Source organism: Schistocerca piceifrons, chromosome 4 (genome assembly GCF_021461385.2).
Source record: "Schistocerca piceifrons isolate TAMUIC-IGC-003096 chromosome 4, iqSchPice1.1, whole genome shotgun sequence".
NCBI classification, from domain to species: Eukaryota; Metazoa; Arthropoda; class Insecta; order Orthoptera; family Acrididae; genus Schistocerca; species Schistocerca piceifrons.
This window is the reverse complement of record NC_060141.1, coordinates 435,500,880-435,516,746: the sequence shown is the minus strand read 5'-3', so window position 1 is coordinate 435,516,746 and position 15,867 is coordinate 435,500,880. Positions and strand designations below refer to the sequence as shown.

The 15,867-nt window shown below is 37.3% G+C and overlaps 1 protein-coding gene across 7 annotated transcripts in view; it reads right to left on the bottom strand.

Moving 5' to 3' along the window:
* Nucleotides 1-15,867, bottom strand: part of LOC124794748 (glucose transporter type 1) — a 502,711-nt gene that overhangs the window by 246,442 nt on the left and 240,402 nt on the right. For all 7 annotated transcript variants that reach the window (XR_007016606.1, XM_047258356.1, XM_047258358.1 and 4 more), the window contains one exon: nucleotides 7,871-7,966. Coding sequence is in view for 6 of the 7 variants with exons in the window: in XM_047258356.1 (XP_047114312.1) it covers nucleotides 7,871-7,966 (96 nt within the window). In the remaining variant the exon portion in view is untranslated. The remainder of the gene's footprint in view (nucleotides 1-7,870; nucleotides 7,967-15,867) is intronic.

Here is a 15,867-nt window from a genome sequence, read left to right as displayed (position 1 = left end):
ACAGGCGACACCGCGCTTGGGTAGCTATCACGACGTAGGAAGCCCGTATGTACATACGTGTAAAACATTGAAAGATCATACATGATGTCATAAAAGAAACAAGACATCAGAGGATACTGCAAGAGCAACGGAATTTCGTGTACCATATTAAAATGTGCACATTTAAAGTGCATACTTAAAGGGCACATTCGTATGTCCAGATTCCCATTGAAATAGACCTCGACCTGATATTAAGCTTTTCAGTGTGGTTATCGGGATGTAAATTTTCTTGAAGCACCAGTACTGTATTATATCATGTTTGGGTCTTTATTATGGCATAACGCCATCATACGTGCTAGAAAATGAAAACGTGCACTTGAAATGCAGCGAACAGTTGAAACTAGCCAGTAATGTGGAATTAAACATTTCGTTTCAAACACATTGACTGACTCTGCGGAAAAGGTTAACAAAAGCCTAATTTCTTAAGCAAACAGACAAAAATAACTTCTTTGTTCCGCAAGGCGATTAATGCTTGACTGTCAGAAAGGTGGAAATAAAATAAAATCTGAAACTAATGACATATTTCAGCCTTCCGTAATTATGTGAATGTGTTTTAATTTACTTGATAGCTCTCGGCCACAGATATCAGTTTCGTTTTCATTTGACGTGAGAGTAAACGAAGAGGAAACAGCAAAATCACTACAGCGAACTTTCTACAGCACGTTCAAACTATATTCAGGAGAGTGGAAAGTGAAATTTCCTGTGGTGCCTCTCCTGCTCCTAGTCAGCCGGTTTGACAGCCTGCCCCTCTTTAAAAAATCTCACAATTAATAGTGGATGGGATTATTTGTAATCGAGAGAACAAGAACTCTTCAGCTGAACTCTTTAATCCCTAATAGCTAATAATTTGCTGTTTTGTGTGACGTAACATTAAATATAGGGCATATAAAACCAATACTGACAAGAGATAAGCAAGAAATTAGATATTTCTTCAGACCTTAGCTCCTAGCATTTTTTTCTCTCTAATCTTGCTACAGCTTTACATGGCGTGCTTTCCTTTCTGCGAAAGAATCTGTTACCTCATCAAAGTTCGTCAAACGTTTAGCTACATAAAATGGAAATGTCGTGTGGCTAGGGCCTCCCGTCGGGTAGACCGTTGAAAAATCGAAATGTCGTTATCTAATACTCAAAAATCTGTTAATACAAATAATACCCAAGACTGCTGTGGTTTCTCGATCTGATTACGTCTATTCTGTCACTGTCTGCTAGATGAAACAAATGAGGCCTTTCTCATATGGCAGCAATTTTGTAACACACCAAATAAACGAGACTGTTTTCGCACAAATGGCCATTTTTATAACACGACAGAATATAATCCAGTAAGCACCAATATCAAATGCCTATTAGGCCTACTACATGCAAAAAGCTTTACTTTAGTAAATAGTTTCACATTTCATTCATATGCACCAGCTTCTCAAGCATGAGATCGAATTTTTATAAAATTTGGAATCGTCTTATTCTTCCATAATTTGTGTGATGTCCCCGTTACTTCTCCTTCCTAGTTCTAACAAACAATCTTATCACCAATTCTGTAGCTATTGCTGCCACTGTCAAAATTTGTTCGCCGATTAACTTCACTAACCCTGCCAGAATCACAGGTTTAGTTATCCCGCGATTATTTTCCGGTTAGGCGTTATTACGTGTTCGAACAACACGTTTTCCGCGTTACTTCCAGAATACAACTTTACGCGGCTGCTAGCCGGCGACTGTACTACTGGTCCTTACTAGTATAGCGATCTGGCCAAAAATTTTCTGTCAAACTTTCGTTTTCTTGGATACACCGGAAAGATAATACGTAATCTTTCTCAGCTGTTATTCCTGTCAGTCGTTTATTTCCTCTCTGTGTAGTCTGAATCTATGTAATTATAACAACGCTGATCATTCGCAAACCCACTCAACCACATAATCAGACAGCGATTGGCATTCATCCGTTCGGCTTTACTCCTTCAGCTCGTATAGCCTTGTCCCCTTTTGTCTGCGGTAAGTTTATTTCTAGATGCGATGAGGATTCTCCTGACAGAGACATCACGTACACTATGCATGCATTCAAAAGTCAACTTATGATTCATTCAGAAATCAACTTAAAATGTGTTCAAAAATGTTCAATAACCAACAAGGGAGCGTTTCAAAATGATATGAGTAATCGACAGGCGAAAGTGCGTTGGATGCTAGGTGCTTTGTGAAACAACTTGTTTCCCTCAAGAATATGAATTTGGCGCACCCTTTTTCCGGTAGCATCCTTTTATTCTATGTTCCTTGGTAGCATCTAGCTGCAACTGTTTGCACAGCCAACAACCACATTCCTATTGCTAGAAGTGGGAGAATCTACTGCTTAAACGTGACTCAACTGCGCATGCGCATGAGCCCGCGCGTAACTGCTAAAGCAAATGGAATATAAACAGTTGCGATTTCACGCTCATTGGAGGCAATTAGTTGTTATGGAGCACTGCATAGTCTTCCTAAAGCCTTTGACACATTTTCAATTGGCAGATGCTTGCATGAGCACTGTGTGTCGTTGTTGTATATGGCGCATTTCCTTTGCAATTTAATCAAATCAAATCAAATGTAAGTTATTTTCGTTTTTTCTCTCGTTTATATTTTATTGTTGGAAGTATTATTCTGCAGTAACGGGACACAGTAATATCCTTTGTTAGAGTATCAGTTTTACCAGTCAAAAATACAAAAAATTAACTGAAACAATGAAAAATTTCCGGAATTCTAAAAATATCCCGAGTTTTTCCCAGTTTTCTCCCGGATGAAAAAATTCCCGGGTTTACCCCGGGTCATATACACCCTATTGTAGCCAAGAGGCTAAAATATTTCTTCTGTATGCGAGTTGTCAGACCAGTTGTTTGCAACAGTTGTCAATGTACTCAGTACCACTTTCAAGGCTGTTTGTCCTTACTACCAAAAGTGTATTTCTAGTTCCCACAGTTGATATGGAGCAGGTGGAAGTCACCATCTGTTATTACTGTACACTTGAGCTATTTCTCTGCAGTTTGTTTACACCTTCTTTGAATGGCTATGACTGATGGGTGTGAATCTATTCGTTAACAGAAATATCCAATTATTAACCAACATCCACTGACTGTTTATTCTTATCTATGTTAGCTCACCGTCACATTAATTTTGAACCCTGCTAGACCTAATGTTTCCACTTATCTTTCTGATAAACACTCCACGAGTCATCAAAAGTTTTTCAACAAAAACAAAAAATTTTGAAGTGACTTGTTTCCTTGTATGATGTTGGGGGCAACTGCTTTCTATGAAGGATATTACCTCTGGGACTTTGCAGCAAATACTTCGGCAGTTACGATTCTGACTCACGATTCTTTGGCCCATTTGTTGGAATAATTGCCTCATATGATCCTGGAATTTCTACTGGGGATCTTAAGAGTATCACGGAACCTAAAAAGTTAAAAGTTAATTCCTCCATAAGATTCAATGGGGGAGGTGCAATAAACCTAGCTCCCTAAATTGTTTAAAGTGAGCATCACTGGGATATTTTCTTGTATGTATGTTCCGCATATACACTTTTTTGTGTCTTTAATCAAAAGTTTCCCCACTTTCTGCAGTTTATTATTGCTGATTTTTCGATTTGTATAAGCAGTTTCTTAACCTAAGGACAGGGTATTAGCCCAAACCTCAATCTGGACTTTTACAAATATTTAAAAAACAAAAATTCAAAAACTGTTGACATAAAGGTGTGCTTACATCAGAAGAATTCAGCCAGTATACATAATGATATTCATTCAGGGACTATGTGGCGAGCTCAAACCAGACATTTAGAATAGCAGTAGCAAATGCTCCCCTCTACCACAGTGACCAGAGTCATTTAACCACTGAGCAACCATAAGTGGATAACACTGTGACATACTTGATAAAATATTCTATTGCATTGATTGACTGTTACCCTGTTTCTTGGAATAACATTTTATACATTATGAAAAAAAAAACACACACAAAACTGGTGTTCCATTCTACAATATTCTAGAATACTGCACCAGTGTCTTGTTTTTCACTAATATAATATTTTATATTATTTGGTCAGTTTATAACTACAGCGCTGTCAGGTGCCACTACTTAAGAGTGTAAAAATTTGTGTGAAAAAATGTAATCATCTACCAATATGTGAACAGAGACAACAGGACTCCTGAAGTATATATCTAAAGGTTATTCAAATTCACATGATTCCACGTAAAATGGAGAAAGGAATCAAATTCCATTTTCCCCTTCAGACTTTTACATTGCACGCAGAAACTGGCAAATTGATTTTCATTCTGTTTCGAAACCATTATCTGTGATCTCCACAGATCAACAGTGAGTGAAGGAATGTAGAGGTTAAGACATAGGACTTGTATTCTGGAGAAGTAGTCTCAAAGTTTCATCTGGTCATGAGTTAATAGGTTTCTCATGGTTTCCCCTTAAGATAAATGCTAGGACTGTTCCTTAAGAAAATGTCCTTCCAATACTGAATAGATACACTATTCGTCATCAGTTTCCACTCCATCTTTTAGTTTATTTCATATTCAACTATGAACTAATTAATTGTATCTTATCCTTCCTTTCAGTTTATTCTTGTCTCGTGGAGCAGAATTCTTTTTTTTAGATAAAAAAAGAGAAGTACTGTTACCTTGTCCATTTCGCTATAGTTCTAACAAAATTTGGTATCTCAATTAGTTCAAGAACATCATTTGCTCAAATTTCCTGACCGATTAAAACTACATGCCTGACCAACAATTCAACCTGAATCCTTGTCTTTCACAGGCAGTGTTCATCTCACCACAAATACAGAGGCACACCCTTAGCTGTACTTAAAAATTTTCACATGACAGATTATAATTGGAGTTCCACAAAGTTAACTTTGATACATTATATTTCTCCTGAATGTGGCTGATTACATCTTACAAGAAGCAACAAGCAGAATTATTACTTTTTTGCAATTGACATAAGTATTTTATGGAGATACAGTAAAGAGAAGGTGAAAATATTTTTAAAACAATTCTGAGTGATTTTTTAAAATGGTTTCCCTCTTAGTGTTAGGAAACTGTGTATTCAAGATCTGCAAAACCCAACTTCTACAATAATCAATTTTATTTCTCTACACAGCCAGGAGCTGTTCAGTGGGATAAGATCTTCAAAATTTTTATTTGTTTGTATGGATGGCAACTTTAACTATAAAAATAGATTTGCACTTCATATCATTGCAAATATTCAAGACAGACAAGTCAATACGTTAACACTTGTCTATTTACAGAGTGTAATGTTTAATGGAATATCATTATGGAAAAATTAATTTTTAAAGAGAAGTTTTTCACTGCACTACAGAGGCCTGTAAGGGATGTATATGGTGCAAACTGCATATTTTTTTAAGACTCTAAATAGTTAAAATATTCAATTCAGGTTCATATTGCACATACTCTTTTTGTGCTATTGCAATAAAATTTTTCCATTCACATATCCACTGATGGGAAAAGCCTAACAAATAGCAGAGCCAAATTTGAAAACAAACTGAGAAGGTTTTTTTTTCCTAGAGATTTCCTCCTATAGTCAAAATACACTCATACTCGTACTCAGAAGATTTCCTTAAAATTGTGAAATGAAAGAATCAGCTCATAAACCTGTTATAAGGAGAGCCACAAACTGATGCAGCAATGAAAAAATTGCATGTGCTGCTGCACAGATTTGGCAAGGCAGTAAATTTTAGGAGAAGGTAAAGACATATTTTAACCAATACTTCAAACATTGTGCATCAAAGGTATTTCAGTAGCCCATAAAAATATTTTAAAGGTAAGTAAATCAATGGAAAATCCAGGATGGAATGCAATAATACCAGAGAAGGAAAGTTGCTACTCACCATATAGTGGAGATGCTGAGTCACGATAGGCACAACAAAAAGATTCACACAATTATAGCTTTCGGCCATGAAGGCCTTTGTCAGCAGTGGACGCGCACACACACCCGCGCACACACACCCACCCGCGCGCGCGCGCGCGCGCGCATATGCAAGCGCAACTTGCACACATGTCTGCAGTTTCAGAGAACTGAAACCACACTGCGAGCACCAGTGCATGATGGGAGTGGCGACTGGGTTGGGGTAAGGAGGGGGCCGGGGTGGGGAGAGGGAGGGATAGTATGGTGGGAGTGGTGGGCAGTGAAGTGTTGCAGTTTAGATGGAGGGCAGGGGAGAAGGTGGGGAGGGGGTTCTACTCAACCCAACAAGCTACCTTCCTAGATGTTGACCTCCACCTCAGAGATGGCTACATCAGTACCTCTATCCATATCAAACCTACTAACGATCAGCAACACCTCCACTTCGACAGCTGCCACCCATTCCATACCAAGAAGTCCCCTCCGTACTGCGTAGCCACCCATTGTGGTCGCATCTGCAGTGACGAACAGTCTGTCTCTAAATATACCGAGGGTCTCACTGAAGCCTTCAGTGACCGTAATTATCCTCCCATCCTTGTACAAAAGCAAATCTCCCATGCCTTATCCTTCCAGTCTCCCACCACCTGCTGAAGTCCCACAGTCCGGCCACAGAGGAGCATTCCCCTCATAACTCAGTACCATCCGGGACTGGAACAACTGAATTACATTCTCCGTCAGGATTTCGATACCTCTAATCATGCCCTGAAATGAGGAATGTCCTGACCACTATCCTTCCCACCCCTTCTACTGTGGTATTCCACTGTCCACTGAACCTACACAATATACTTGTCCATCCTTACACAACCTCTGCTCCCAATCCATTACCTCATGGATCATACTCCTGTAATAGACCTAGATGCAAGACCTGTCCCATACATCCTCCTACCACCACCTACTCCAGTCCAGTCACTAACATCACCTATCCCATCAAAGGCAGGGCTACCTGTGAAACCAGTCATGTGATTTACAAGCTAAGCTGCAACCACTGTGCTACATTCTATGTAGGCATGACAACCAACAAGCTGTCTGTCCGCGTGAACAGCAACTGACAAACTGGGCCCAAAAAACAAGTGGACCACCCTGTTGCTGAACACGCTGCTAAACATGATATCCCTTATTCAATGACTGTTTCACAGCCTGTGCCATACGGATCCCTCCCACCAACACCAGCTTTTCTGAATTGCGCAGGTGGGAACTTTCCCTGCAATACATCCTACATTGCCATAATTTTCCTGGCCTCAACCTTCATTAGTCACTGCCCTCTCCCATCCAGACCCCTCCCTGTTCCCACTCCAGCACTACACAGCTGTCATTTCACCGCCACACCCAGTCTTAAATTACTTTTTATTTCTCTCCTTTCTGCTACTTACCCCCTCCCCCCTCCGCACCTTCTCTCCTGCCCTCCATCTAAACTGCAACTCTTCACTGTCCGCCACTCCCACCATACTATCCCTCCCTGCCCCAGCCTCCCCCTTTTCCCCCCACCCAGTCGCCACTCCCGTCATGCAGTGCTGCTGCTGCTCGCAGTGTGGTTTCAGTTCTCTGAAACTGCAGACATGTGTGCAAGTTGCATTTGTGTGTGTGTGTGTGTGTGTGTGTGTGTGTGTGTGTGTGTGTGGTGTGTACTGCTGACAAAGGCCTTAATGGCCAAAAGCTATAACTGTGTGAATCTTTTTGTTGTGCCTATCATGACAGCATCTCCGCTATATGGTGAGTAGCAACTTTCCTTCTCTGCTTTTGTTAAAGGTAAGTCACTTAGTTTTAATAAACGTTTATATAATACCTAATTATAGTCTCTCAACCCTGCTGCTTTGAGAGGGAAAAAAACCAAAGATACAATATATTCACATTATTAACTCAGGCAAAACACAAGTCATATTGGGTCATTAAAGGAACTTACCCCTTGTGGAGCATTGATAACCCCCGTGTTGTAGCCAAATTGCAGCATTCCCAAAACTGCGGCAAGGATTGCATATGACAGGAAGAATGTCAGTCCCTGGAATACACAATACAATATTTTTTTTAGAATTTATTATGAAGAACAAATGAAGTATAAAATCACAGATACATATTTTACATAATAATTTCCAGTTTTGTACTGTGTAATTAACTGTGTTGGTATGAGTAAGATGAAGAGTAATTATTTTCCTTGTAAGCGTATGATTTATCATTTATATTTTGTGTGATTCAATATTGTACAGAAGTCTGCAATCACAAAATCACAGTGCTTAGCATATATCATTTGAAGTATAATTTTTCAACATCCATTTTAAAAGGATGGATTTGCATAGATTTTCTTGGGGTTAACAGAAACAAACACAAAATAAAGAACAAATAAAATTTCTCTTTTTATTGGAAATAACATATATGATACGAATAACTTAAGATCTGCAAAACTTACAATGTTTGTTACTCTTTTTGAATATTTATTTACAAGAGTATTTCTTACACTTTTCTGCTATTAAATATGAAGTTGGAAGTTTATTCACAAAGATTTCAAAACTTTCATTATAAATTTGTGAATCTAATGCAAAAAATTAACAGTAATTAGAATAAACATTGTACAGGAAATGTTACATCATTTGTAGAGCCAAATCCAGTGGAAAGAAAGCTGTGGATTCAGAAAAACTTTTACAATTCAAGATCACAAATATAATTTTACTGATACTTGTTTTGGCTTATCTACAATGCATCTACAGATTGTAACAAAATACACTAATTAGTGTACAACTGCCGAACGGCAGGACACAGCACCATCATCTGTGTGAGCAGGATTGTTTGTTATACAGTCAAATGGAACAATAATGTAAATTTTCCCTGGATAAGAAGTCCGCCATAAGTAATGAACACCGACAGAATCAGACAGTATACATATGTGGACACTGGGATCATGCTTTCCACATTACATTAGTCTAAAGTAATGTCATTAACAGTGACTATGGACTTTGTAGAATGAGAATGTTCACCTAAAGAGGTTACATAGTGCTTGTTTCCAGCGAGAAACAGGCATCTCATTCTGCATAGTACTTAACAGTCACTACTTCTGATGTTGCTTTTGAATAACACAATGTCGCAAGCATGATCACTGTGTATGTATCCATAAACTGTCAGATTTTGTCTGTGTGCATTACGTTTAATGACCTTTTATTCTAGAATAATTTACATCACTGTTCCATTGGATTGCATAAAAAACAATCCTGCATACACAAATTGTGAGAATATGTCATGCTGTCTGGCAGTTGTACACTACCCTTTTTTTATATTAAAAAAAAAAAAAGAGAGATCCGAAGATGGCTTGTAGATAAGCTGAGACTAGTAATCACTAAAATTACATAATTTGCAATACTGAGTATTACAGGTTTTCTTGAATCCACAGCTTTAACACAACAGATCACTTGTCTCCAAATTTGACCATGTCAAATAACGTGATTAATGATGACAGTTCATCAAACTGGACCAAATTGGGAAAGACACAGCCAAAGATTGCTATTTATATAACACACACATTCAGTTATGTACTATAACAATTCAGTAGGAAACTTGCAGAGTATCAGTGCCATTGTTAAAAATAAAATATTATAAACTGAAAACTTGGCTGGTCATCAGGAAGCATATTATTTATTTCTTAGGCTTCTTTTTATCACCCTCCCTCCCAGCCTCATCTTTTTTCCAGTTTTTTAATAGAAGAAAGAAACAATTCCCATTCTCTCTAGGACTAGTACTTTCACCTAAGTCAGAGTGTCCCAGTCATGTAATTGACAATTTCATGGTATGAATCTTGAACCATAAAAGTTACAGGATTTTTATGTTTTACAATACAATAAAGTGATATTCAGACCACAATTAAAGTTTTCACAATGAAGTGCTGTTTTGCTAAATTCATGTATATCTTCCTCTTCAGTTCTTCATACACATGAATCAGCTTCTTTTGAATGTTCTACATCTTGCAGCAATTTCATTCAGTGCCTTGGTCCAACATGACATGCTTCTGGAGCCACATTGAAATATTCAAGCAAGAAAGCAAGCAAGCACATGCAGATTAATGCAGGATAACTGAAAAATAAAATAATAATCATGCAAAATCTGTGTAGGGGTGCAAAAAATATAATAAACTTAGAGGACGACAACCAAAAATATCATACTATGAACATATATGCACTCAGACTTATGCACAACAGAAATTAAAAGCAGAAGTACATATTTACATTATTCTGGGTATAAAATTTTATCAGTCTTCTTGCAACATGAAAGCTGACCGTTTTCCTGCTTATAGCTTTTGTTCAAAGGTTTGCATCAATAGCAAAATTCCTTCAAAATTTTATTTCATTGCTTCTAAAGTAAAGACTGCAGCTGTTTTAGGGGGAAAAGGATAACATACATTCATAAAAAAACTATTTGCAATGTACCTGTATTTTTTGTAGAACACATTGTTTAAATAGTAGGGGGAAAGTAAATATAAATACACATGAATGTGTGCATGGGGGGGGGGGGGGAGGGGGTGGAGAGAGAACAGCACATCACAAAGGAATTATCCAAGTGGTAGAGAAATCAATGGATGTGATATACCTGTACAGACAAACAAATGATTGCAATTTCAGAAAAACTGGACGAATTATTTAAGAAGAAAAAGCTTCAGAAATTGAGAAAGTCAATAAAGGCCTGGTAAACCACTGGCTCATATGCAAGCAGTTATTCTGATTGGCACTAATTGATAAAGCTGTTGGATACCCTCCAGAGGAATACTGAGCCAAATTCTGTCCAAATGGCATGTTAGATCATCAAATCCCGAACATATTCGAGGGCCCTGCCCATAATGTTCCACACATTCTCAGGTAGGAAGAGATTCAGCAACTTTGCTGATCAATGTATGGTTTGGCAAGCAAGAAGACAAGCAGCAGAAACTCTCACTGTGTGGAGTTGGGAATTATCTTGCAGAAATGTAAGCCCAGGATGGCTTGCTATGAAGGACAACAAAATAGTGTGTAGACAATCTTTGGCATACTACTGTGCTGTAAGGATGCTGCAGATGACAACCAAATGGGTCATGTTATGAAACGAAATTTCACCCCAGATCATCACTCTTGCTTGTCGGGCCATATAGTAGGCGACAGTCGTGTTTGTAGCCCAATGCTGCCTGGGGTGTGTCTAGACAAGTCTTCGCTGGTCATTGGGACTCAGTTTGAAGCAGGACTCATCACTGAAGACAGTTCTACTCCAGACAATGAGATTCCAAACCAAATGTGACCAACACCAATGCAAACAGGCTTGTTGGTGTACAGAGGCCAATAGTAGGTGATGTAAGGGGCACCAAGAGCTCCACCCCCTATCTGTGAGCCACTTATTAATGGTACTTGCGGTCACTGCTGCACCAACTGCATGTTGGATTGATGATGATTATGATGAATCTGGGGCTCTGAGTGCCCCTCTGATGACTGGCCGATCCTCACGTTCTGCTGTCTCTCTATGTCAATCGTTTCCTTTTTGACATTGTGTTCAGCCACGGTTCACCTATTCCTGACAACACTGTTGAACAGTAGCATTGGTCCTACTAAATGTCGAGCAATTCACTAATTACTCCAACAGGCTTCTTTGAGCCCAACAACACATCCTCTCTCAGATGGTGAAATCCGCATATATTTTCCATGCACCTGTCTGCAAGGCACACATACTATTTAACTGAATACACAGAATGAAATTCGCAAAGACTTTATGCCCTGGTAATGACATCTCCCCTGTTTACTATCCTTGTCAGCTGTGTGGTAAAATTATGCTGTAATGCCACAAATTCATCCATCAGCTACTCTCTCTCTCTCTCTCTCTCTCTCTCTCTCTCTCTCTCTCAGCTTAATAGTGCAAATGAATTGCAGGAGTGAAAATGAGGAGGAACAAGTAAGATTCCCTTAACAGTTTCAGTTTATCATCAAATAAAAATGCTTTGGAAATTTATCATTTGAATACTCATATCACTTACAAGATTTACACAGAAGAAAAGAATTGTTAACTAAGATTATGTAGTTATTACTGGCAGATGCTGGAAACAGTCTGAACTGTAACCTGAACTATACTACTAGGGAGGACATCAGGCACACTGCTGGGAACAGTCCTCTAGTAAACAGATTGTGTAAGTACAGAGCTTCAGCAGTGAGTCAGTACAGTGATGAAATCGCACATGGATGTGACTGATGCATTGTCCCTCACATAGGTGCACCATACGTGGCATAGTCTACATCTAAATGTTCCCTGTAAGAAGTTGCTTGTATGGCTAATCTACACAAGCATTCAGTATAACCAGAAGATTTTTCTCCAAACCCTACTATTTCCATTGGGTCTTTAAGGTAAAGTTATTCAAGACAGTGCAGCTAGTATATATAGACACACAATTTTGGGAATAAATGGAGAAACAAGAAACAGCACCTTAGACAACACAAAGGGCAACAATCATCATAAATTGAGCTTTTTCAAGAAAATACAAGAAGCTTTTCAAATGAGAAAGATCAGCTTCTCATATCATTACAAGAAACTGAAAGATCTAAAGATATTTTTTACAAATGTTCTATGCTGAACATATCATTTGGAAGTCACAGTAATTGAACACATGCACTTAGATGGTTCCAAGTTACTACCAAATTATTAATTACTGCATATGTAAATAAGGAAAGGGAGACCAACTATATAAACAAAAACTTAAAAGTCCTAGGCCACATTTCCATACAAGAACTGCATATGGGTTCTAATGTGTACAGCCCCAACAGAAAATGTTTTAAACTTCCTTAAGAAATTTCAGAGGTTGTCCATAAGATTGGGAAGCAGTTGTACCTGGAGAGTTCAATATTGATTTAATTCTGGGCAGTATTAACCCAGGGCATTTAAATGCCTATCTTTGGTTTGTTGCTCACAGCAGTATTTCCAACAAGAATAGGACTTAGCAAAACAATGATTGACAATTTATCTAAATCAGACTGTCTTTCAACCAATATGTGAGAGATCAGAAAAAAATGATCTATTTCAGCACGGTAGTGAAATGGCATTAAAAAGGCTTAAGATAAAAGCAGCCTGTACCAGGAAGAAGAGAGAGCTTTATTTAATGCAGAAGACTAACTCTCACCAATACAAAATACCATTACATATACTACTGTCAAATTCTTCACCACATTATAAAAATGAAATGGGTGAACTTGATATTCATCCTCCCAATGACTGAGTCATACAGATTATGATAAATTCAAATGACTGGAATTCTTGAAAGTACCAGAAAGAAACACAGATAAAAAATAAATATTTAAATACAGATCCATTGGACTCATTAACAAAGTCACTGCCAGCAACAGTTTTGTTAAACTATTGGAAAGTTCACAAGAAGTTGCCTCTAATTATAGAGGTCTTCCCTCCTTCCTGTGTTCTGAATTTTTTTGGAAAGGTAGCTTTGAATCATCTTTTAACAATTGTCTTACTTTGGCTTTATATTGAGGCTTTTCTACTGAAAGAGCAATAATGTTCTCACGAATTCACTTCTGGTAGAACAAAAGAAGAAAATTATCATTATGGCATTTTCTGTGACCTTTCCCAGGTCTTTGTTTGTGCAAATCATAAAATTCTGCTGGAGAAACTAAAATAGTATGGTATTAAAGGCATTTCCCTCACATGAAGAGAGTCTTGTTCTAGAAACAGATGGTCACATTATGAAATGAGGGAACGGAAATAAGACTAACTTCACAGTGCTGAAACATTGAATGTGGTGTCTCATATGACTTTGTGCTTAACCTGCTCCTGTTTTTTGCCTACATAAATGATTTACCTAGAATATTTAATGACACTAGTATACTAAGGGCCAAAACATATCCATACCAGATACTGCCACAAGAATAATTGAACAGGATTGGAACTAGCTCACAGAAAACAGCTTAACCCTTAATCTTACAAAGACGCAAGTCTAGAAAAATAAAACTGACTATCAAGTACCACACGAACAGTTCAGTGGGAACACAGAGGATGACTTCATATGTACAGTTCCCAGGCATCCAGCTGGATAACAAATTGAGATGTCAGCAGTACAAAGATAAGTTAAGTGAAAGAATACGTCATTAGCCATTCCTCTTATATCGTACAAGAATATCTGGACTCAGAAATTTAAATTCTGCTCAACTCCAATGCTGGCTTTAAGAGGTTTGGACTTTGCCAGATTATTGACATCAGATAGTGGCCTGTTTAAAGTTGCATAAATTCTTATTCATTAAAGAAATACAGGAAGATATATCTTCTATGCATCTCGTACACTGCTTAAGTGATACTTCATCTACTGGAGTAAATTCAGCCTTAAGAAAAAAGATGTGTTCACAATTCTTATAAGATCTATTGCTGAGAGTAAAAGTAATTTTTCCATTTTACTTGACACTGTGATTTACTGATTAAAAAGAAACTAAATAGAAAAGAAAAAACAGTACTAGTTTACTAATATTTGAAGATATAAGGGAACATAAAAGAACTGATGCATTATTGTAATGTAGTAAAATCAAGTATTTTCAATATTTTGGTTTCTCAAAAATCATGTTGCCATTCTGAAAAATAAGTAACAGTCAATAATAATAATAATAATAATACTGCCAGTTACAACATAAAACTTTTCATTCCACAAGCCAATCAACCAATAGTTCATTCTGCATTCTTTATAAATTCAGCTGATTCAAACTTTAAATCAAACTTTTAATTCAACATTACACTACATGCACATCTTATTCAAGATGAAGTTTGTTACTCCCAAATTCACTGTATGTAATGTTAATGCTGAATACAAATTTTGCTTTTTTAATTTATGTCTATACATAGATGTATAGCCTACTACATGGATTTACTGATGCCCTTAAACTATCCGGGAACAGAGATGTCTTCTGTTTCGGCAAATTATGGATGATAATTAATCATCCATTTTTCTGTGACAGACATGTTTGCTTATCTGAAGACTTTACACTAAAATGAATTTTGAATAAAAATATTGTTTTCTAATCTATTGCAAACAATGGGAAAAGAATCAAATGAGAAACTTAGACAAAGGTGAGCAGTTATCACAAAGTTTCATATCTGCATATTTATTGAATGGAATGAGATAACAGTGAATGAATACAGTTATGCTTCCAAGTCCCAAAAATGATGTCAGTTGCGGGACTTAAGCAAGTGCAGTGAAGTGACAAAGCTCATGTTATGGTACACAGAACATAACAATATACAATTATACAGTGTACTCAGTGAAGTTGTACAGTGGAAAAATTATGCATGAGCCACTCACATAAACACATCCGTTACTCCTGAAACATTGCAGCTCATCTGGCTGAAACTAGATTACAAAATGAATTTAGGCTAGCTTTATTACCTATCCAGTTGCTTTAGAGTATTACAAAAGTGCAAATGTTAAATAGTTGTGAAAAACACATCTGCCTCAACTTAAAAAACTGATTGAAAACACAGAAACACAAAGACAGCTAAATGAAAGTATTTAATTCTTAGATTTCATGTCACTTCTTACTGTAACTGATCTGATGCAATATGTCTCAAGATGAGATACATGCAGTTTCTGTCAGGAGTACTTCTATGATTCAATATTAGTCTACAATTAAATGATCAGAAATATTTATACATATATATTAATTCTGTTTAAATTATCATCAAGCTACCTCATTTCATTCAATATATACACAAACATATAAGATCCACATAACATAAAATTAATATGTAAACATTATCAGCTTTTCAGACACTTCAACTTTGCAGTTGGTGCAAGAACGAACCTTCCTAACAGATTAAAAATGTGACGAAGACTCAAATTTAAATATAGATTTTTAGCATTTTTGGCAAGATTTAGGTAGCATACATCTAGTGACTTTTTCTTCACATCCATTGTCCTCC